Here is a 24,541-nt window from a genome sequence, read left to right on the forward strand (position 1 = left end):
ACTCACTAATACACACGCACACACTTGTGCAACATTGCGCACAAACTGAATATTGAATATGACAGCCATTAATTTGGTATTTGCTGCAAATGCAAATACTGTTTACCGAACTGTAACAACAACAGCAACAACAATATGCCATGGCAACCAGTTTTACGCCGTAATTTCTGCACAGAGAGCGATAAAGTGCTTGCCAACTGCAAATCTTTATTACTTTGCAACTCGAAAAAATTGTTAAACTTACGCTGCACACACACACACGTACAAATATACAAAAGCAACGCCGACATGCACACACATACACCAACTATATATAATTCATTTATGCAATATTTGTAATTGCGCCGCTAAAATACTCGCCAAAATGGGTAGGCTTAAGCCGCAAAAAAGCGATGCTCCTGTTGGTGCACACGGTTGACTTTGGCAAACCTTTTAAATAAATACAAATTTGTTGTTCTTTGTTTAACCGTGAAATGACATGCTTTTGAACTTTTCAACTCTCATTTTTTTCTTCCCGAGGTTGATCAACAAAAAACTTGTGCGTTCAATGGAACTTTAGCAACAAAGAGCTTCGTCGAATCCAGTTTATTTGTTATATCCCCTGAAAAAGATTTCATTTTTTCTCAAATTTATTTATTTGTCTTCATCAGTGGTTTTAATATTCACAGTGGAGCAATTTTTATAACAGTGCTCAACAATTGTTTTGTTTTCTATATGAAATCTTGGAAACATTGTGAAACCCTCGCATTGTCTATACGAACATCTTGTCAGAAGCATGGTAATGAAAATCAAAACCCGATGGAACGAGCTATTTTAGTGCAAAACTGCAAAAGTCATGTGCAAAATGATAGATCGGAAGTACAAAAAATTCCTATTGGCACTCGACAGAAGAGACTGAAGGAACGAGTTGGAAATACTAACTGGTCACTGTCTGTTAAAATTCGCGTAAAGTGCAGGCTTCCTAAACGATGACTACTTCTCTTGTACTTAGCCAGTTAACTCCATCTGGTATCGCAAAGAACCAAACTGGTCTATGCGTGGCTTATTGGCCTAACAGATTAACCTAACCTAACGTATTTCAAGCAAAGATAGGATATCTATTATGTCTAGGTAGGATATCTAATATATATGATCGGTAGACAATTATCAAAGAGTTTTCGAAGAAAAAAATTCAAACTTAAACAGGTGCTAGAAGTGGCAGCAGCTCCGAACAACTCATGTTCTGAAGACTGCGTCGCGAGTTCTAGAATTGCTGTGCCAACCTCTGCGCTTCTTCACAAAAAGAGCCTTTACAATCGCCGGTAACACCCAAAACCAACCATTTTGCGGCAATCTCAAAATCCTCGAAATTCCAACTCAAAGCGACCCGAGAATATGAAGTCTAACTTACGATAGTCCGAACTCTCTCACGGCTGGAACATTAACGGCGAACATTAAATGTCATATACATAAAACTTTTCTCAGTGGCATATACTTGAATGTCCAGGACTGTTCTTCACACATGCAGATCTAATGTTGCCTTCCATGACAAGCATATCCCTAGATAGCGATCTGGGCACTACATTAATGTTTTATTTACTTTTTAATCTACAAGGTACAAGGTAGTCTAATAAGTTTTTTCGTGTTTCTAATCAAATTTCAACTTTCATTTTTTATAGTTATAATACACTTTAATGAACCAAATATATACCATTTTGGACGACCATTTTTTGCCATTTTTCCGCTAAAGACGTTATCCATCCGAAACAAATGATAGACCGATGTTGCAAGATCAGAGCTATATGGTGAATGCATCAACACTTCCCTGCCAAGTGCTCCCAGTTTTTGCCAAGTCTTCAAAGATTTGTGTTTTCTAGCGTTGTCCTGATGGCGACGAAGCCCTTTCTTTTTTTCAGTTCTGGCCACTTTTTTCGATTGCTTGCTTCAATCTCATCAGTTGTTGACAGTAAAATGTACAATCAATCGTTCAACTAGGCTGGAGTGGGCTCATAGTGGATGATTCCTTTCCAATCCCACCAAACACTCAGCATAACCATTCGAGGCATCAATCCTGGCCTTGCGACAATTTATTGAGCCTCACCTCGCTTCGATTATGTTTTTTTTGCACATCATTGTCGTATTTGATCCACTTTTCATCTCTTGTTACCATTCGCTTCAGAAATGGTTCGATTTCATTTCGTTTCAGCAAATAATCGCAGATGTTAATTCGGTCCATTAAATATTTCACAGACAATTCATGTGGTATCCAAACATCGAGCACAAGAACTGAAAGCGACATACCAAATCAGCGATATGTTGAAGTACTTTTCCTTGATGCGGATTGTGGCTAGACGTTCATTCATTATCATGAATCATTGCCTAAGCCAATAATGCAATCAACGAAGAATTGGTTCAATTGAGAATTTTTTCAAAAGATATCTTCACGAAGTTTGTCATGAATTATCAACAAAATTAAATCTACAGTCACCGAACAAATTATTGAAATCGAGTTACTGTAGTCTATAGCAGCCACGAAAAGTGACCAATCATGTATGGAACATTTTCCTGTATGCAAATGATCATAACTACGATGCAACCGAAGTTAACATATTTTATTTTTTTTATCAGAATTTTCCATCCGAAAAGTGTGAAGAACTGTGTACTTTTAGTTGTTTGTGGAAATACTACTAAAATAAATTTACATTTTTAACAACACATATCCTCAGAAGCGCTGCAGTAGCCGCTAAGTAATATGCAAAATATAATAAATATATTTTTAAAGCGAACTTTTCTATGAAAAGGGTGGCAGCACTGTCAAAAAGAAAGCAAGTATATGCTTGTTAAGCGACACCAAACGCAGATAATAAAATGAATACAGCCAAATATGGCCTAAAGAAAAAGCGCATAAAGTAAAGGCAACAACTGCAACAACAACAATGCAAACAGCAGCGCGTCAATACTGGCATGCGGATGCGCTATTTTTAATACTTGTCACTTTTATTTACTGATTTTTATTTATGTTTTATTTACATTGCGTATTTTGTATTTTATTGCGCCGACACACACACATACATACATACGCGTATTTAACTGTATTTACATTTCATTGCGATTGGGCGGCCATATTTTATAAAACATTTGCGCTTACACGCCGCTAGTATTTATTTATTGCACAAGCGCTTGTGTGTGTGTGAAATTGCAATTTGTTCACTGCTTACATGTGTGTGTGTGTGTGTGTGTGAATGCTTATACGCACTGCTGTCTCTCTCTCTCTCTCTCTGACTCCTCTCTCGCCCTCACTCGCTTGTGGTTACTGCATAAATCGTCCATGCACAGCTTCGCTGAAATGTTGCAGAAAACTTAAGCCGCAGAGCGTTGCATAGTGTTGGGCGCAGTCGCTTAAATTGTCATGCGAAATCGCTTTTTTATATGTGGCATGACGACGTGCGGCCGGCAATGCGGCACTGCTTGCGCACACACAAACATTTGTGTATGTATGCATATGTACATTTGTATGGATAATCCGGCGGAGTAATCAACAACGGCAAGTGTGACGCGCATGAAAAGAAAGGAGTAGAAAAAGCAAGTAAATAAATGTTGCATAGTTTGTTAAAATTGCAGCAAATATATACACATATACGCACGTACATACATGCTTCCATGGTTTGTAAGGCCAGAAAAAATTGCAGTGAACCGCGTTGGCTGAGAAAATACATAAAATTGAATTTTATTCGAGCTTCTAATACAACACACATACACTTATGCATGAAAATCTATAACTTGCCCCACACACAACATATACGTATATACATTGGGGTGAGTAAAAACAAAGCGGTTTTTCACTTTGAGATACTACGTGCTGATCTCTCCGGCAGGGAGGAGGTCTTCCACTTCTTCTACTTCCAACGGCCGGTTGTGAATCGAAAACCTTCAAAAGCTGTCCTCTTCCACCCGGACAACATGACCTAGCCTGCGCAGCCGCTGTCTCTTGATTCGCTTAACTATGTCAATGTCGCTGTATATCTCGTACAGCTCATCGTTTCATCGACTGCGGTACTCGCCGTTGCCAATGTGCGAAGGATCATAAATCTTCCTCAAAACCCTTCTAGCGAACCCTCCTAAGGCTGATATTGTTATTGGTGTTAATACCGGTTCCTAGATAGACGAATTAAGAAGAAGATGAACATAGACGAAATAATCTACGACTTCAAGGTAATTATTATCAACAGTGACGTGTAAGCCAAGTCGTGAATGCAATGACGGTCTGTTTGATATCAGGAGATATTTCGTCTTATCCTCATTCACAACCAGACCCATATACTCCTTTGTCAGACTGGTGTTGATGTATATCATCGGAGGACGCCAGCAGCTCTCACTCTTATAGAAGATTGTATCTGCTCGGTTAAGCTCTGCGGCCCCTTGTCTGAAACCTTTTTTGGTATCAACCATCTCGGAGAAGTCCTTCCTTATGCTGACGGAGCTTTTGGTGTTCCTGTCGAAGGTGGCTTTAAAATCGATGAAGAGGTGGAGTATGTCGATACTCCTTTCACGGGTCCTTAGATTTTCCAAGTCTAAACACACACTAATTAGGTCCAATTAGTTTGTTGACGGTAGACTTCATTCTTTCACACACTGTGCTCGAAAAGGCCTTATATGCAATATTAAGGAGGCTTAGCCAAAGGTAGTTGGCGCAGATTGTGAGGCCCCCTGTTTTTTGGATTGGGCACACGTAGGTTCCAATCGGCCCCTGCTCGTCAATTCCATCGTCATCGTTTGGGGTATCGGGTTCGCCATGCCCAGATGTTCTTTAATTGGAGGCTGTTATTTCCTTTTCATTAGGAATGGTTTCTACGTGGCGGGTCCCAAACCCAGCATACAACCTCGCTAGGCGATTTATATAAAACTTTACACACATTTAAATAGCCAGCGGCTTGTTTCAAGACCGACGCCCTATCGCAGCCGCAACTTTGGTGAACAGACACTACAATTAGACTTCAGCGAACCCTTAAATCGAATATGTCTGCATGGCTTCACTGAAGCTTCCTCTCATTTCCGTGACCCCAGCCCCCACACGGGTTGGCTACCGCATCTTACTGAAGGGTTACTCACGTTTCCGGGGTGCGCGGGCAAAACGCAAGAGTACGAATTAGGAATAGGTATACTCATACAACTATAACTGCTTACCCAGAAAAATAACAATATCCACCATCGCTTCCAAATGCTTAAAAAAATATTTCGTTTTGTGGGTGTTGAAGGTAATTAAATGTTCTTCAAGAAAGGTCCACAAAGATTTTGTTTAAACCTAAACATTTAAAAGATATTAACTGTGAAAAGTTATTAAAAACAATACTTTTTTGAATTTAATAACCCACCATAACATACATACATACAAGCTCACTTTTTATTACCATAGTTTTTTACATTCTCTATATATTCCCCTCCCAGCATCTAACCTTCCTCACCCACTTCAACCACGTTTAGCTGCGGCTATTTAAAACCATTTTCCGCCTTGCAACTGTCCAGTTGAAAAATGAAAAAATGCACATCCTTTACTTTGTCCTATTCCAGCATCTCACGTAAATTATGAGTGACTGCTAAGTGTAGTGGAAGTGCCAAGGAACAATATTAAAAAAAAACCGGCGAAGAGTTATATAGCACACGAAGATTGCTTGTGGCTATCTGCTATGCGGTTTGGTATATAAGAGAACATAATAAAGTCGCATTTAATCGAGTTTTCTGTCCGAACTGACATTCATTACGTTGAATTAGAATGGACGAGTGACTGCACGCGAACCGGAGATAAAGAGAACGGCGCGCCGAGTGTTTGTGTTCGCGACAGAGTACATGAGGTTAATAAAGTTGTAGCTCAAATGAAATATAGTGCCATGTTAAAATATGTAAAATTCTTTACAGCATCTGTGACATAGAATATAATTAAATTTAAAATAATAGAAACTAATTCTCACAGCAAGACCTTTCTCAGATTAAATACAACTTAAATTAAAGAAATGACAGCAATTATGGTATACTTCACATCAATTGCATTCCGCTACGTAGCCATTGTGGTAACGGGTGATCCAAGTAGAGGTACTTTTTTCAGTAGCCTTTTTTAATAGAACACGCGTGAGTTGTGTCAAGCAGTCACATTACTTTTGTTCAGTATTGTTTGACATTTTATCATGGAAAGACTAACGCCTGAACAACATTTACAAATCGTTCAACTTTTTTTACGAAAATTCACTTTTTGCTCAACTTATGGTCAACATAAGCGGCCAACTGAGAGTACTATTCGCGACACCATCACCCCTCTTGAAACCTACCATTCATTATTAGATAATATTCGACCGAATAAACCACGTTCAGCACGCAGTGTAGAAAATATAGCAGCCGTACCTGAGAGTGTACACGAAAACCGTGGAAAGTCGATTGCCGCATTTGGGACGAAGAGCAACCTGCAGAAATTCAAGAGCTGCCATTTCATCCAGAAAAAAACAACGGCTTGGTGCGGTTTGTGAACCGGTAGAATCATCTGTTCGGATTTCTTCAAAAACTATGCCGGTGAGATCGTAACCGTCAATGCCGACCGTTATCGTGCTATGATGCTATTTGATACCTGAAATTGAACCTCGTGGTTTCGGCGACATTTGGTTTCAACAAGACGGCTCACTTCCCACACATCGCATCAATCAATAGGTTTATTGAGAGAATACTTCGGTGAGCAGATAATTTCACGTTTCAGTCCAGTGGATTGCCACCAAAATCGTGTGATATCACATCGGTAGATCTTTCCTGTGGAGATATGTTACGTCTAAAGTCTATATGGACAATCCCACTTCGATTCAGGCCTTAAAGCAAAACAGCACGCGTATCATTCCCCAGTTACCGGTCGAAATGCTTGAACGAGTCATCGAAAATTGGACTTAATGAATGGACCATCTGAGACGTAGCCGTGGCCGACATTTGAAAGAGATGACCTTCAAAAAAGTATTTCCTTTCAAATAAATTTAAAGTTTCTGACTTTCTTTTAAGTAGGGAGTTTCGAAATGGATCACCCTTTATCATTAGGCAGAGGACCTTCCGGTTACAATTAAAAATTCATACGTATAGAGATTTGCTAAGAGGTGTCTAAGAACCTATTTTCCGAATACCAAACATTTTTTTGTTCACCCATCCTAATAAGTATATATAGAATCGAAATTTCCTAAAACAGATCAAGCGATTTTTCGTGTAACCCCTTTTTCAAAAATGTGCTTATACATATTCCATTTATAATATATATATAATTCTATATACTATATACTATATACTCACTCGACTAGAACTCGCAGCAAATCGTGAAACAGCGATTGTCCACGAGCCAACAGCAAATGGCGAGCTTCACAGAAGGTGCGCATTATACAGTAATGCGATGGGTAATTATGTCTATTGTTTATGCAACAGAATAGCAAGCCAGCGATTCGAGCAGTAGGCGCCGAGGCACACCGGAAGCGAGCCATATGCGGAAGTGGAATGTAAATCGATGAACCAAAAAATGAACAGAGAACCTGTTTGATAAGGCGTAAGCGACTAAAGGGGGCCGCAACTTAATGAAATCAATTAGCGGTGTAATTACAATGCAATTACAAGTACATGACCAACAAGCGCAACAACAACTATAAACGTTTACATTAGGCAAACAAAGAGAGGTATTGTTGTTATTTAGGAGTGTATATGTGCCCATGGGTATAAATGGCAAGCAATTTTGAGGAAATAGTTAGGTGCAAATGGGTTTGGGCGGGCATGGAAAGGAGTTAGAGCTGCAAGCGGAATTGAGGTGCTGGAAGTGACTAGGAAGAAAAATATGTGTGTTTATCAAATATTTTGTTGCTGTTGTTACCTTTTACCTATCTATAAATATACAAAAATACGTACACTTGTGTCCATTGCGTCAGCAAATCAAAGAAAATGCGCTCAGCATTTGTGGCAAAATGGAATTCATCAGGACGCTCATCAAATCGATGGACAGCATCATCATTGTTTTCCTTGTCGCCCGCAACACCAATACCAATACCAACAGAATCGTCACCAGCGCCAATACTCCGCCGCTTGCGACCACGCCCCAACGTTTTCGAAACGGCCTCACACAAACGTCTGTCGACGTTGTTGTCTTGCCAATTGCCGTAAACATTTCGTCGCAGACACACGGAGTGTTGGTGCAACGCCGGATGAGCGGCGAATTGCCTTGACAATATGGGCGGCGCGAATGTCAATGATTTCGCTTCTTGCAACGCCGAAGGAAATCGATGTTGCTGACGAGCAAAGTATTGTTTTTGAGTTTGTTGTTGTTTTCTGCGTGGTAGTTGTTTTCTTTTTTGTTGTTGTTGCACTTGCCACCAAGTCGGCATCGTGGCTGCCGCTGCAGGCCAATCGTCAGTTGCATGCCACGTTGGTAGCCACATCTCGTCGTTGCTGCTGTTGTTGTAATTGCTATAACCGTTACTTCCGTTAAAGGTTCCTAACTTCGGCGTATGCTTTGCAGCGGCACTAGTTGTGGCGTTGTGTTTTATTGTTGTTGTTGCCGACGAATGCGCTTTCGTCCGTTGAGGCCATAGATCGTCCAACGATGCGGGCAATTCATAGTTGGCGGTGGCTTCAAAGATTTGAAACAGACCACGCGGACGCTCTGGTAAAAACGCTTTCGTACCGGCCATTTGCGCCTGGAAAAGAGTACAGGAGAGGGGGGCAAAAATTCAGAGACAAGTGGCACAACGTTTGTGTGTATGTGATTATTGTAGTGTAAATTTATTTTAATGCATTTTACATACAGTACATACAGTAAAGTACAGTAACTTGCCTCAACTGGCCGTTAATAACTCACCCCCACTGTCGAGCCCTTCTCAAACAGCAAATACCTGCGCTGCCGTCGTAGCCAATTGTGTGGCATGTTGCGTTGACTTGCCGTTGCTAGCATGCTGGTGACCGCAGCTGTTGTTGTTGTATGTGTTGTGCCTGCCGTGTCCGCAATGAGGTTGCAACAAATTAGCAGCTTTGCTAGCAATACCAATATGTTCAACATGCTGGGCATTTGCTGCCGCTTCGAGTTACTTGCAACGTTGTTCATTTGCAAATGTACAGATTTCTGATGGTGAATAGCTTTAAAGTGCTGTTTTCCTCTTCGTTAACGCCGTGTAACGGCAATTAGCAGGCAGTTGCATATGTAAGTTGCAAGTAATCCACCGAATACCTCTAATAGATAGAATAGATTTATTCGATACGTTTTGTGCTTTGAAATTTTCTTTTGTTAATGTTGACTTTTACTACAATACATAGAAAAAAATTGAAGGCATTACTCCAACTTAAAAAGCTGATATTTGTCTTATATCAGAGACCTATTTTACAAATTAAACTTTCGTTAAGTTTAAAAACTAAAAGAAGTATTGCTCGAATCACCAACGAGAGGGGAGAGTGCCATAACTGTCATAGATAATATTCCTCACTATGAAGAAATGAATACAAGAGTCCCAAAACTCTAAACCACGGCCATATCGGTTGATTCTGGTTTCAGAAAAATAAGTACTATTACTTCAATATATAGCCCGGTTGATTCTGGTTTCAGAAAAATAAGTACTATTACTTCAATATATAGCCCACCAAGACACAATATAAAAAAGGAATTGTACACATAACTTATTCCAAAACACCATGGGAAATGCCATGGGTGCTAACTTTGACGCAAAACACTAGCAATGAGGTGTTACGACACCGAAGTAGAGAGAGCTCCCTATACCGGCTATGGCCACTGGATACGACTTCATGTATATTGGTAAATCGACTTATAGACATTTCGACACAATAAAATTGCCTGTCTGATCGACTTTCTCATCACATGACAAATATCCAAGGCCACCGAAGACGATGAAAGCAGTCAATGTCCAACAAGGTTGTTACCGACGAAAACATCAAAAAATTCACAAAATAATTTTGGATGACTGTAAAATAAAGTTCTTCGAGATAATATGCACTCTAAAGACATCAACTGAATGTGTACATCATAACATTCACGAAAAGTTGGATAAGTCAATGCTCTGGGCAAAGCACGTGCCGCGCAAGCTCACTTTTGATCTAAAACAATGACTAGTTGATAATTTAGAGCCGTGTTTGGAGATGTTCAAACGTAAGAAACCAGGGTTTTTGCGTCGATATTTGACAATGGATGAAACATGACTCCACCGTTTCCCTCCGACGTCCAATAGACAGTCATCTGAGTGAACTGCAAACGTTGAACCCGGTCCAATGAGTGAAAGACCGCAACAGACCTCTGACAAAGTTATGACGTCTGTATTTTGGGATGCGCATGGAATAATTTTTATTGACTACCTTGAAAACGGAAGGACCATCAATAGCTACTTTGACATAGCGTTATTAAACCATTTTGAAGAACGATATCACCGAAAAACGGTCGCATTTGAATAAAAAGAAAAAACTGTTTCACCAAGACAACGCAATTGGGCTTCGAATATTTATGCTTTCTTCCTTATAGCACTTTATTCTGAATTGTCAAGCTTTTGCGAGATTGAAACATCTTGGTAATTATGGCTAACCTTCCGAAGTGACTAAGACTATTATTATCTACCTAACAAATAAAGGAAGGCTCAAGGTCGATCCTTCGCCGATCTAAAAGGGTCTTGTGATCCAGGAGTTGTGAAAATTACAATATACCAACCGTCACATCTGTTCAAGTGAGATCCCGCTTTACCTTTGTAGCGAAGATCAGCTTTGCGCCTTAACTGAAGCTAACCTAACCCGACATAATTTAATAGGGAGTTCTCATTCTCTTCATAGTTTTAGAAAAATGTGGTTGTTTTAACGGCAGAGTACATGCAGCAAATAATTTTGAAGACTACTGCCGCGTAGACATTCCCTGGGCGAATGAAAATCCAAGTATTTCATAGTAATTTAAGCCTTCTGCTCCCTGCTTCTACCAGAAAACGCCTCATGAAGAATTAAGTATTCGCTTGTCTATGATTACGCTTTTCAAATTTTATATTCTCACCAAGGTATCTCCATTTTACATAGATTTTGACTCTGAAAATATCAAAGATATAGTCAAAATCTGACACATCCAAGCTCTTCGACTAAAAAGTAATAGACCGTACAGTGTTTATTAAAAAATCGTTTGGCAAACTTTCCTAGAAATCTATTTGTTTTTTTAATTATATAATATATATCTACTTAACGGTACTATGTAGAGTGCACGTATTCAGTTATTTACCATTGTAGTTAGCACTTAACGCAAATGTGCCCAATAGTTTTCGTTGTTGTTGTTGTTAGCATTTAGAACAATAAGTGAACCACTTCTGCAATAAGAGGTTCGAACTAATTTAATTAACAACTAAATTATACACTCGACTTTCTTTGTTCTCCATGCGCTCGCATCACGCCTCGCTTGCGTCTGCCATTCGTGTCGTCACGATGCTGCTGCTGCTTCTCTTTTGTGCGCCCATGTTGCTTTTGTTTTACACATGTATATGTACGTCTACAAACAAAAGCAACAACACAGAGGTGATTATGTTCATGGACGCTTGGACGGAGCGACGGAAGGTCGGTTGGTCGGTTGATTGGTTGTTTGACTACTTGCTTTGCCGGAATTGATTGGATTGGTGGGATTTGAATTGTTTTTGTCGTTGTCAACATTTGCGTCATTTGTCGGGCGCAGCGGAGGGACTTGGAGAGTAAGGGTAATGGTGACAGCATACAAAGACGGTAGGAATATTGGTAAAGGAACTTGGAGAAAACTCGACCAAGCGATTACTGGCAGCAATAACAACAACACAAGTAACAACAACAATCAGAGCAACAACAACGATCAGAATAACAAAACAACATTTACAACTACTTGCCTGCTATAAAAACCATTACTTTCCTTACCAATCACAGCAGCTAGTCACTGCACACAACCCCACCAACAACAACAACCAACGCAACAACAACAAACAATTTGTGGCTAAAGTGGCATTGAAATTGTCATGCCAGAAATCGTTTTTATTGTTTTTTTCGTCTCCACGATTTTGTTTTTGCGCTCTAAACAGTTTGTTGTTGTTGTTGTTGCGCTTTAAGTTGTTGTTCGCCTCATATTCCGCCTTCTGTTTGCAGCAGTCAAGCGTGAAACAAAGAAACTGCGCAGCAGTCGCCGGGAAATTGTAGGCGAACGGCTCAACTCGATTCAAAATCAAAGTGACACTCGAACAAAGTGGATTGCCACCAGTTTCGAATAGCGGTACAGCAGAAATTTCCGTGGAGCACAAAGAAAAGTTGGCTGAAAAGTCTGGCGGCAAGTGAATTTGTGACGCATAGAAGCACAAGGCTGCCGCTGTAAACAAACTCCTGCGCTGTGGTCATACAGCAACAGCAACATATGTATATACAACAACAACAACAACATATATACATACAGCAACGGGAAAACACAATAGCGTTGTCGCCACATCATTGTGCCGCGCCTTTGACTTCCCACCGCAGCTCGCTTGTGACAGCTAATCCGCACATTCCGTTAGACAACAGCAACAGCATACCGCTAGCAAAACTAAAATCTCTGCAACAATTTCGCGAACAACAGCAACAACAACAGCAGCAGCAAGTTTGTCAACTGGCAACAATAGCAGCAGCGACAGAAGCAGGCCACCAGCGACGATGTTGCAAGTACTTTTCGCATGCAACACCATTGTAAGCCGACGAATACTCGCGTACGCTTTGTTTGCTTTTGTTGCCATTGCTAATGTCGCCACAGGCAATGCCAAGTCAGTCGAGGCGTTAGATTTTGGTGAGAATTTCGTTGTTGCTTCGCAGTCAAATCAGAAACTTGCGCACTTAACGCAATACAAGTGTGCTAGCTGCAAAAACAACAACACCGGCATTTATAATCTCACAAGTGTGCGGGATGTGGCGAAGACGGAACAACTTTTAACACGTCGCAAGCGTTTCTTGGCATTTCCAGTGGGCTCATCATTTGCAGTGAGTACACTTTGGTGCATTTTGTTTGTGACTCTTTACCAACTTGAAGTTAGATGAAGTGTACGCAACTATTTAATATACAGTTAGCGGTAGAATATATCTCTTTGTATATACTGCTATAAGCAAAAATTAGTAAGACTTTGTTAATAATTTTAAACTACTTAATTTAATTTAAAATTCAATATCGTTCCTTCAAAGTAATCCCTCTTGGCCCTAAAACACTTGTGCCAACGTTTTTTTTTTCAATTCCCGAAAGAGTCGTTAAAGCCAATTTCCAGAGTAGCCTGCAGTGCGCATAGCGATTTACGTTTAATACATTCAATGGACTCAAAACGGACGCGAGGGCGGTCATTTGAGTTTGTTGAAAGCCAGAAGTCACACGGAGTTAAATCAGGCGAATACGGTGGTTGCGGTGGTTTGGCGAAAAACTCACGAAGAATCAATGCAGTATGCGACAGTTCATAATCGTGGTCCAAAATCGAAGAGTTGTCGGCCCTTAAGTCCGACCTCTTTTTACGAATAGCTTCCTGCAAAGGACGAATAACGCTGAAATAGTATTCCTTGTTGGCAGTTTGACCGGTCGGAAGGAATTTGGAGTGCACCACACCTCCATAATCAAGGAAATCTGTCAAAATAACCTTGATTTCTGACTTGGTTTGAAGTGTTTTTTTCGGCTTCGGCTTACCTTTGCCATGTTAAGCATAAATCATATACTTAACGCCAGTAATAATATGTTTCATGACATCCTTGTAGTTGGATATCATTGTTTCACAGACGTTAACGCGACGCTGTTTTTAAAAAAAAATGAGTGAGTTTGGAACCAATTGTGCTTTCGCTTTTATTACACATAAATTATCTATCAAAACCGTTTTCGCTGAACCTTCCGATATGCCAGTGATACTAGTAAGATCTCTGACCGTAAATCGTCGATTCACAAGCACCAACTCCTTTATTTTATTAACGTGTTAATCATCAGTTGATGTGGATAGACGTTCTGGATCTGATCCGCCGCATTTTTCGACTAAGAGTGAAAATAGCTCAAAAATTGCGATTTTTTCAAAAAAAACTTGTCAACTGCGACATCTAGCGAACATTTATTTCAACACGACATTTAGGAAATGAAACCATTTCATTGATATGCTTGCAGGAACGCTTGAACGTAGCTATGACTAGGAAATCGCTAAGAAACACGTCTGCACATTGCTAATAATAATGTTTTGATTTCTGTCCATGATATATATGTACTCCACATATGGGTCAAAATACGTCACAAGAATTTGAATATTAAGTCAAAAATGGGTGAGTTTTGAAAAACGTGGAGTCCCAGACATTGTCGGTCATAAGCCGTTCGAAGTTTCCTGATTACCTCAAAATTATCTTCCATTACTTTCTTATTATCACTGACGATATTTTTGACTGATCCAGAGTACTCTCTAAATAAATCAGTATATGTAACTGACTTAGAATTACTGAAGTCGTTACGAGCTGATAATTATTACAATTAGGCCTATTTCTAATAAGAGAAGTCCCTTGACTTTTTAGTTTGACTTAGAATTCGAGATGTTGAGGTAAAGTCCCGGTTTTTTTGGGTATGTAGGTTAAGTAGCTCATCTCAGCAAATCCATATTATGGATTTCCATCTCTCGGTCATACTTAATATACATTACAATACGGTGATTTTAGATTTATTCTATATGTTTTTATTAAACAGTGTACCATCTGTTTGACTACCGGAGTGGTTGGCAACCCTAATTATCAATATTTGAGCATGGGTCTAAATTGGGGTCTCGCCTATGATTTGCCGAATTCCAGTTGGGTGCTGGATCATGCGAACGCGTTGGGTCGAGGAAAGGTCAATAAAGATATGGAGAAGCCAACAATAAAACGGCGGTATCGCAGGGAACTCTACCATAAAGTCGAAGCCATTATAAATAAGTGAGTGCAAATAATATGGATATATTGGTAAAGCAAGCAAATGACAGATTGACACTTAAAGTATGTATATGTGATAGGTAATGATTACAGATAATCCAATAACACTTACAGGCATTAACGTAGCGGAAACCAATACCAAAGGGTTAATAAATATCCCTACAGGGTGCCTCTAGCGCACAAATATACTACTATTTGCGCGTCAGACTGTTTGTTGGTGCGTGCTACGCGTGCGAGTCTTCGATATCGTTCGCTTAATTGCCTCAAGTATGCTTTACTGCGGTTTGGGCGTAATTTTCCAGCCACTGAATAGTTATATTGCGAAAATTAAAATAAACATTATTACTCTATAATTGCACAAGCAAATGCACACATGCGCAAACAAACATATGTATGCATATGTAGTGGCATGTAGTTACAACTGGGAGCATATCAAGTAGCCGCAGAAAAAATTAACAAATGAAATAAATCACTCGATCAATATTGACTTTGTTGTGGCTATTTAATTTATTTATTATTAAAGTGTTTGCATACATGTAGCGGTATCATAGATACATACTATACGAATGCACACATATAAGTCGTGGTATATACGTACATACTATGTACATACATATATTTTGCTTCAATATACTTTTAGTGAATTGAATTACAATTTCAAATGATTTCACGCGTGAATTGGATTAGACAAATTAGTTTCCATACAAGAATTTGATTTTGACCATTCGTTTTTATGGCAGCTTTATGCTATAGTGGTCCGATCGGGAAAATTCTATCTTTGACCTTTCGGCTTAGGTCAAATATGAAAAAATCCACGTCGTTATTTGCAATAAACTGCGACAGTTGAATTTCACAAGCTACTCTTCAGACGAATTTCTCACCATTGAGATCGTTCGCAATAGACCAGAACAGGCACTACTTGCTTGCTGCCAGAACCGGAAGATAAGGTGGATGTGTTATAAAATTTCAACCAAGTTCCCTTAGCTTCCGCGAGAATTTATCGAAGTGTTGTCATGATGAAATACAATTTTTATCCTATTGGCCAAAACTGGCCACTTCTAGGCGATTGCATCCATCCGACTGCCATAGGGGTGCAGTGCTTGGTAGGAAATTCCCTGGCGTTCCCATAAAACACATAACAAAACCTTCCTGATCGTTAGTTCTAGCTTAAAAACATTCTCAAATAATTGGATCCCGCACATCCGCTGTTTTGCAAATAGTTATTAACCGATCTTGCAGCATGCGGCCAAGCGTTTTAAAGATGGAAAATCCTTGCCTTTTATCTAATTCCGAATTCGCGTTTTTTGGCAATCGCTCGCTTAGATTTTATGAGTTGTTATCGGTAGCGTTTCCCAATAATGGTTTGACTCTGTTGTATAAGCTCAGAATGCAGCACGGCTCCCACCGTTGCAAAAAAGATTTCTTTTAATAGCTGTTTTTGAAATACCAAATCGTCTTTCAACATCACTTGGCTTCAGATATATGGTACTCATTCTTGTTGCTTTTATAGTATTTATGTATATGGCTATTTTGAAATTTGTATTCAAATGGCTGCTATAATGACTCACAAAAGTTCTGGGAGCTCTTACTTTTATTCAGCTTGTGGGCGCTGGAACAGTTGTAGCCCGATTTCGACAATTTTTTATCATCATACCTTAAAGCCACTATTCGTGCAAAGTTTTATGTCGAATGTAATGTAGGAATGACAGAATAATAACTCCTACCAAATTTGGCTGAAATCGGTCGAGTAAGTCCCGAGATATGAGTTTCCAACTAACATATATCGCATTTGACACCGGCTCCTCTAAAGCTCTTTTGTACCACTTCTGGTGTAAAATGGTATGTCTTCAGTTGTAGATTTATCACACTTTTAGTGGCTTTTAATAAAACCGTGGAAAGAGGCGGGGTTGTAATCTGAGATCACTCATTTTCACAGGCTGAGTAGGGTTACCAAAATAATTTTCAGAGCGAATTTGGTTATTATAGCTTGAAGAGTTTAGAAGATACGTACAAGTTAAACTTATTAGAAGTCGGAACCACAACAATTTTTTTCAAATCCAAATTTTAAGCCAACAGGCGTCCTTGGTCACTGCAATCCCCTGTGCCAGATTACAGTTTTACAGTTTTACGGTAGTTACTCACGAAGAATGAATGCAGATTGCGACGGTGCATTATCGTCGTGCAAAACTCAAATAGTTTCGCGCAAACGACGCATTCCACTCAAATAGTATTCCTTGTTAACACTTTCGCTAATCGGAAGGTATTCGAAGTAAACCACACCTCGATTTTTCTGGGTTGTACGCATAGATTCAAAACCCATGGCCGGTAATAATATGCTTCATTATATCCTGACAGTTAGAATGCATTGTTTCACAGATGTTAACGCGACGCTGATTTTCGAAAAAAAGTTTGATTTTGAAACTAATCGTGCTTTCACTTTTCTTAGGCCCAAATGATCTTTCCAAATCGTTTTCAGTGATCCTTCCGTTATTCCAACGATCTTTGATTGTTAATAGTCTGTCTGTCTGTATGTATACGAACTAGACCCTCAGTTTTTAAGATATCGTTTTGAAATTTTGCAAACGTCATTTTCTCTTCAAGCATTGTATGGAAAACTTTCGCATTTGACGTGGTATCTTCACGAAATTTGACAAGGGTTACTCCGAAAAAATTGTTCAGATCGGATTACACGCGTTCTCGACCCTCTTTGAATAATTTGTAGCAATAAAAACACTTGCTCGCGGCAAATCATTACCGAAACCCTTTTCCAAAATACTGAACATTACGGCACCAGAAATTTGATGGAACTTCTTTGCTGAATAATTTCACTCATCGTAAGAGTTGAAGAATGTACTTTATGTACATCACATACAAGTACATTAAATTAAAAAGTCTTACTGTATTTTGACCGCAGTAGTATATGGCATTGCCTTCTAAATAAACTATTACTGAATTGACTTTGTAGCAAATATTTATTTAAAATTTTCATTTACGTATTGCGAAATTGATTTAAAAATTCCTAAAGCAATAAAACTTTTAATTTCCTCTCTAGCAAACGAAATTATCTAGCAGCCTTCTAAGAAGGCGATTTCAAAATAAAACCGGCAATGCAGGGTTGTATCACCACAGGCGTGTGTATTTTACCGCTATACCTATGAAAATAAAAAGTTATCGATAAAACACAACAATATATTGTAAATAACGCCGTGGGCAACAACTAAAATATACACATATGTATGTGTTTGTGTGTGTTTGTATATATGCATGTGCTGTTCTAAAAGTGGCAAATGTTTGGTTGTGTGCGTATGTGTGTTTCAAGTTCGTCTAGCTGGGCTCATCAGCTGGCCCATCGTATGCAATCATAAAAATGCCGCCAGCATTGGTAACCAAAACAACAACAACTGCAACAATAATAATAAAGTTTGGTCACCAATCAGGCAGCCAACTGAACAACAGTTCTAACTAGAAATGGCTATATATGCGTGTGTATGTGTGTGTGCATATGTAGTCGTAAATGAATGCAACTGAAAATAAAAATCGAAATCGAAATCGAAATCGAAATGAGCATACACATGAAAATGTAAATAAAATGGGAAAATAAAATAAATAAAAGCATTTGCGCTTGTATTGAAAGTCGCAAAACGAAAAGTTTACCGCCAACACAAGCACACAAGCAACATGGATTGGAATATATGTATTTTATTGGCTTTACGAGCTCTTCCTGTTGTACGAGGCCCGAACATAGCTAACACATGCACACACACATACAAATTTGTTTGTGTGAAATAGTTTTTGCTTTTATTTCCTGTATTCTTGCTATTGTTATTGTTGTACATTATTTTATTACAATTTTTGTTGTGCCTTGTAAGTTTCCGATTCTGTTTTGATTTCATTTTCGCCTTTGCGCCCGTTTCTTCATTTATTTTTTGTCTGCTTATTTAGTTGCTAAAGTGTGGGTATACATACAGAAGTGTTGTTGCATTATTGTTGTTGTATAGTATATGTACTTCCCTACAGACAAACATTTACATTGCCAATTCTCGCAAGTCGCACTTGTTTTGGGTTGTACTAGACCAAATGCGTGGTTATATAGTGATGGTTGTTGTAATTGAAAAAAAAAAACGCCTTGCTTTTGTTGTTGTATTTGCAACCCAATAACCAGGGTTCAAAGGGACCCTCACCGTCACACAAAGCATAGCGTTTTCATGTTTTTGAAATGAATTATTAATCTATTGTGATTTCTCCAAACCCTTCAAGGTGAGAACTGAAACAAGGTAAATTTGGCGCCCATAAAAAATACTATATTTCGATTATCTGATCGTTGACAAATCGCTGAAGATACATAAATGAGAGGCATTTGTCCTACCCTCAATTATGGGGTGATTTTTGCCTACACAGGCATTTAAAGAATGTGCGTTCAACGTCGTCTTCTATCGCGTCGTTGTATAGGCATGACGACTCTTCGACTTTTCTCTGTGGAGGTACTTTTTGAAGCAACCAAACGGGGTTAGATCGCCGAAAAAACAGCCCTTGGTCGGAGGAAATCCGAGTCAATTCCTGTGCTGTCGGCTGTCGTGGGAATTGTCTAGGGTCCAGCCTTACGTCTAGGTAGCTTACTCCTTTTTGTGTCCTAAGAATATGTGCTTATTTAGTAGCTCTGTTTTTTCCGTACCGAGCTGGAGATTGCGTGAGTCGAGCAATGCTTACGCCCGTGTCATGATCTGATTAAGCTTTTTCGCTCCCATTCTGTGACTCTTGCTGTGATTACTGCTGGAATGTCGTCCGCATAGCCAATTAAGTTCGATTCGTCGTTCTTCATTCACAAAAAGTAAAATTGTATATTTCAGCATGTTTTCATATCTTTATCTGTTTTTGGAAGGAGTTTTATTTGCCAATCCTGTTCTGTCATCTTGAAATAAAATTTATTTAAAGAAGGCCCAAAATGCTTACTTTGAACCGCTTTACCTCATACATGGCACCGCAGTAGAATTACTCGCGTGGTCTCAGAAATTAATTGCCGAATTCTACAACGCCATTAGTGAAACAGATCAGTGCTTTAACCTCGATTAAAAACAATACTCAATATTACACGATGTAAGAATCAAGTTCAGGGAAAAGACCAACAATTTGGTTAACTCTATAAACCTGTGATGCAACAAAAGCTTGAAGACCTTACTGTTTCTATGAAATCATTTTAAGACACAATCTCGAAGCAATAATAAATACTACGAGTACACTAAGGTCAATATAATTCAAGTCTAAAGTCCGCTAGACCTTCATATACGTTTTTGAGCATCTTTAATACTAAATCAGTCTGATATAACATATGTAGATTCTCTTCCCTACAAATCATCGCACTACCTTACTTGTGCCTTTATATATATATGTATATATATCAACGCCACTGCCAAGTTCTCGTTCGCTGGACTCTAATTTACTTTGAACTCTAACAGTTCGCCTACAACAAAGACTCTTTGTGCAGCTGTACACAGTGTGGTTGAGGGAACTTGTAGATAGACGGCGCTAGCTGGCCGGGCGAACCACGCCGCACAGAGCCAGCCACACAAAGTCACAACGAGCAAGCTGATTCGCAATCAAGCAATCGGTCGATACAGCGTATATTAGTGGCACGCCCTGAGGTTAATGAAATTTGGTCGTTGTTTTGAGTAATTTTACGAATTGTTTGTACGGTTCTCTCTTTGCGTGAAAAACGAGAAAAAACACAAAACGGAACTGCGAGCCACGGTATCGAATCGATTGCTTTCGGTATTTTACTGCTTTGTTCCCTCGTCATTCACATCAGGTTTGTAGGCTTCCCCGTATGCAAGTTAAAATAACTTAGTTTGTGCCCAGACCTTTCATTCTACAAATCCGCTTTTTATATCTTCCTTTCAATCTCTGTTTCTCTGTTAACATTTGTGTGTATATTTATCTATTTCATTGTGTATCCTCTTGAGCACCATTAATAGCAGTCTAGTTGTTTGGTTCATTTGTTGTAGGTCGTTGTTGTGCTTTGTCCCACAGCCTGCTTCAATTTTTGCTTTCACATTCATTTAGTTTGATTTTTTATTGCGTCCCCTCGTCCTTGTTTCGTTAAACTATAAGACTGGTATGTGAAAAATACAATGCAATAAAATTCAAATTCAAGTACAGGAGGAAATTACCCACGTATTATAACAAATGTACAAAATTTTTGCTCGAAGTGGTTTGAGAAAGGCTTTTGAGACCATGATAGATTTTATTCAGTAATGTAATATATAGTGTTATTCTTCGAGAATATTAAAATTCCACATGAAATTTTAGAATCATCTTCATTCAGGTTATACATTTTTTCATCAGTGAGCTTAATATGGCGCTTAACAAAACTTGGTATTATTGAACACTGATTGGTAAAGATTTAGTAGTGCATGAAATTTATAAAAAAAAAGTCTTATATAGTAGTATTAGTAACTGTTATATATGCTCTCGGATGATTACCGTGGCAGAACTACAATTTTCAATTTTTACTCAGCTAGCGTTTGTAGCCTCGGTCTACTGTTTAATTTTAGTCTATTAGCTTGAAGAACAAATGTAGAAAATAATTAAACATTTTTTAAGAACTTTCCAGCTAGTGAAATAACTTTCGCATTCTCTTTGCCTTCGTCTCTTTCAAGACCAACTAACTATAACTGAAAATCAATTATTTTCTTTTGTTCAGCGCACTCGCACATACACACACCGTCCCCTGCAGGCTTAAAGCGGCTAATGGCAATTGTCGGCAGCTAATTAACTGCAACGAATGCAAACATAACCGCACACAAACGCACGTGACACGCAAAATTGCACACGCATACTGACACACATATATCTGCAGATATGCACGTGTATATGTGTACAGTTAGCAAAGCTCTTTTGTCATGCACTTGACACTTATGCAAATGCCTGCACGCTGCCAAATTGCCGAATTTGCACGCAACACACTCCAGGAGCAGGAGCTTCTATGTATATGAGTAGTGTACACGTGAGTGTGTGTTTGTATGCGTGTTAGCGCTGGCATGTAGTGAATCCGTGCTGCTTGCAAAGTGGCCATGTGCAGAGCTGATGCTTACACATGCAATTCAATTAGTACCAATTGCACGCTTACAACACGCAACACATGTACCTCAAGTTGTTGTTGTTGTTCCTGTTATTATTGTTGTTGCTGCTACTGAAATTTTCATGTTCTTCGTATCGATACTTGTTTGCCCGTGTTTGGGTTGTTAGCTAGCAGGTGACACACCTGGTCGCATCTCCATCACAGTTGGAGCACTTGCATTCCAAATTGTTTTCGTTGCAGCCCATTTGCATTCAAAATTCTTTCATTGTGGTTTTGAGTGTTTCGCTTCAGCTTTCATAGGTGCTAAGTGGGCATGGCATTGCATCATTTTATAGAGTTATAATATGATGAAATGTAACAAAGAGACCCGAAAATGTACCTATTAATTATGATCATGAAAGCATCTTCAAGAAGAAGTCTACATAGCGAGCTTTAAATTCACTAAGTATATTGTGCTTCCGCTTGGTAACCACATTAAGCCTTATTCAACAGCTCATTGGATATGGTAAGCCTCCTAATTTTTTTCCAGCCTATTGCCCAATATGACTGAAGATATGAAGCATTGAGAGTTTTGGAAAATAGCCCGCACTCCGCCGAACCCATTTTTCAATTTTTTAAAGCGAAATCTTATGATGATGGTGCCTTATGAGGATCTTTACAATATTACTAAGCTCACTTTCGCTTATAAATAGAAGCATTTTGATCTGTCCACTATCAACGCAACTTCAAAGTAACTTTGTGATAAGTCCTGCGTTGCTGGTCTTCCAATACCTGAGATGTTCCACTAAGGTACATTGCTTCATATAACCGTTGAAGGAGGTGAATAGTCAGGGGCAGCTTGGAACTGTGTTTCCAGCTACCCCCAAGCGAGCCACTCGTCCGCATCTTCGACTTCTCTAGATGACAGGCTAACCCTACGATACTAACCGAGTTACCTACTGAGCGTCTAGTTACTGCCTGCTTACATAACTACAAGAAGGTTTATGGACTTACTGATTAGATGGAAAGCCCACTTGACCTCTTGAAGAATTGTAGTCGTTTAGTTTCAAGCTATGTTCTGCGTATGGATTACTAAAGAAAAAAACACGTTCCTGTTCCTGTTTCACCCTTTGATGCATCGGTGAAAATGTAGATTTTACCGTTGGAACTGCCGCTCACAAAACATTGGTCCAGTCTTCTCTACTAAGGAAAATAAATGTTGTGTTTAATTCCTCAATCCCTCTCTCCTTTTATCGGTCGCATTGCCAATTTAGCTCGAGTTCATTAACAAGGTCGAGTATGATACTATTCCCGGCTAGCATCACACTTCACTTAAATATGTATTAACCCGATATTGAGGATAACTCCTAAAGCCTTCACTTAAACAAATAACTTTTACATTTTCTTTATAAACGCAAATTTCTGTCTGACGAATGACTTTTTCAAATTTGGCAGTAAAAGTAAGTTCCACGGGCTCATATCAGGAGAACTCCGTAGATGAAGCAGCCGTCAATAGCCTAATTCGGCAGTGATAACAGCGGTTACACCTCCTCCGATGCGTAGTCATGATGGAAAAGCACTATCGTTTGGTAAATTGGACCATATTTAAGGTTAGATCATATTGCAGGTTAGATCAGTCCAACAATTCATCATTGCAGGACTGTGACCGCTTTGCGTTTCTACAAGTAATTACCGTAGATCCCATCTTGCCAATCCGCAAAAATAATGGTCATCATCTTTCTGATAGAGAGTTTTCCTCTTCTTTGAAGTACATTGTATCGAGTGCCTCAGAAATGCACTCATGAATCCATATTTCGTCGATGGCTATGAAACCACACAGAAACTCTTTCGAATTATGCTAACTAAATAGTACACAGCTTCAATAGTTTCACGAGGATTTTTGATTAGCCAGAGTAGGTGCTTCGAAAACGGCTATAACAAAAAATATAACAAAACAATTAAATCAAATTTCGCTACCGTCGTTGTAGGCAAAGAGTCATCAAATGTCACATTCAAGTGCTATGTGATTTCACAGCACGATTTCGCTTTCCGAGAAGAAGAGAATCGCCAATCAATTTCCCAATTTTTCAAAAATACTACACTAGTCATTGTGGCGTTCCTGGTCCACTGGCATATTTGCCGATTAGACAATGACAATTAGTTTCCTTTGAGCCACGTTTGCCTACTTGTTGGGCCAGTCTGGGATTGATTCCACCAAGTCTTTATTATATTTATAACAATTTTGTCGATCTTTTGGGGAGTCTAGTAGTGGAGTGATGCCTGGTCTCGTACTGCTGGTTTGATAAAAAGTTTCGCCAACACTTCAAAATATTTCTGCGCTTGTAGTTCTTGTCAATTACAAGAGTATAAAATACTCGCTGGCCTTTAATTTAGGACTTTCTTGCTTATTTTAATCCTACTCCTGCTCCTAAGTTATAATAAGTTTGCCACGATGAACAAAGAAAGAAAGTCAGGCCCTACAAAGTATATATCGTCACCTGAAATGCAAAATAACGTAACAACATTTTCAGAAATTTACAGTAGCATGAATGAAACACAATATAAAATGGAACATGAGTGAAACAA

General features: G+C 39.1%; 1 protein-coding gene across 1 annotated transcript; it reads right to left on the minus strand.

Annotated features, from left to right (window-relative positions):
• Positions 1–2,965: 2,965 nt before the first annotated feature.
• LOC115066653 (uncharacterized) lies at positions 2,966–9,199 on the minus strand. The gene is made up of 4 exons (XM_049447794.1): positions 8,837–9,199; positions 7,891–8,675; positions 7,291–7,401; positions 2,966–3,443 (listed from the first exon to the last, which is right to left on the minus strand). Exons 1-4 carry the CDS (start codon positions 9,077–9,079, stop codon positions 3,290–3,292), a joined length of 1,293 nt encoding a protein of 430 aa, XP_049303751.1. The 5' UTR covers positions 9,080–9,199; the 3' UTR covers positions 2,966–3,289.
• Between the last annotated feature and the right edge of the window lie 15,342 nt (positions 9,200–24,541).

This window comes from Bactrocera dorsalis, chromosome 2 (genome assembly GCF_023373825.1).
Source record: "Bactrocera dorsalis isolate Fly_Bdor chromosome 2, ASM2337382v1, whole genome shotgun sequence".
NCBI lineage: Eukaryota > Metazoa > Arthropoda > Insecta > Diptera > Tephritidae > Bactrocera > Bactrocera dorsalis.

Bases quoted from the DNA above. Each gene is read 5' to 3' on its own strand.
- LOC115066653 (XM_049447794.1), bottom strand. From the start codon at position 9,079: ATGAACAACGTTGCAAGTAACTCGAAGCGGCAGCAAATGCCCAGCATG. The intron at 7,402-7,890 runs GTACGTATTTTT...CATAAACAATAG, and splicing joins CTGACGCAATGGACACAAGT to ACATAATTACCCATCGCATT. The intron at 3,444-7,290 runs GTGAGTATATAG...GTGCGCAAGCAG, and splicing joins TTGCTGCGAGTTCTAGTCGA to TGCCGCATTGCCGGCCGCAC.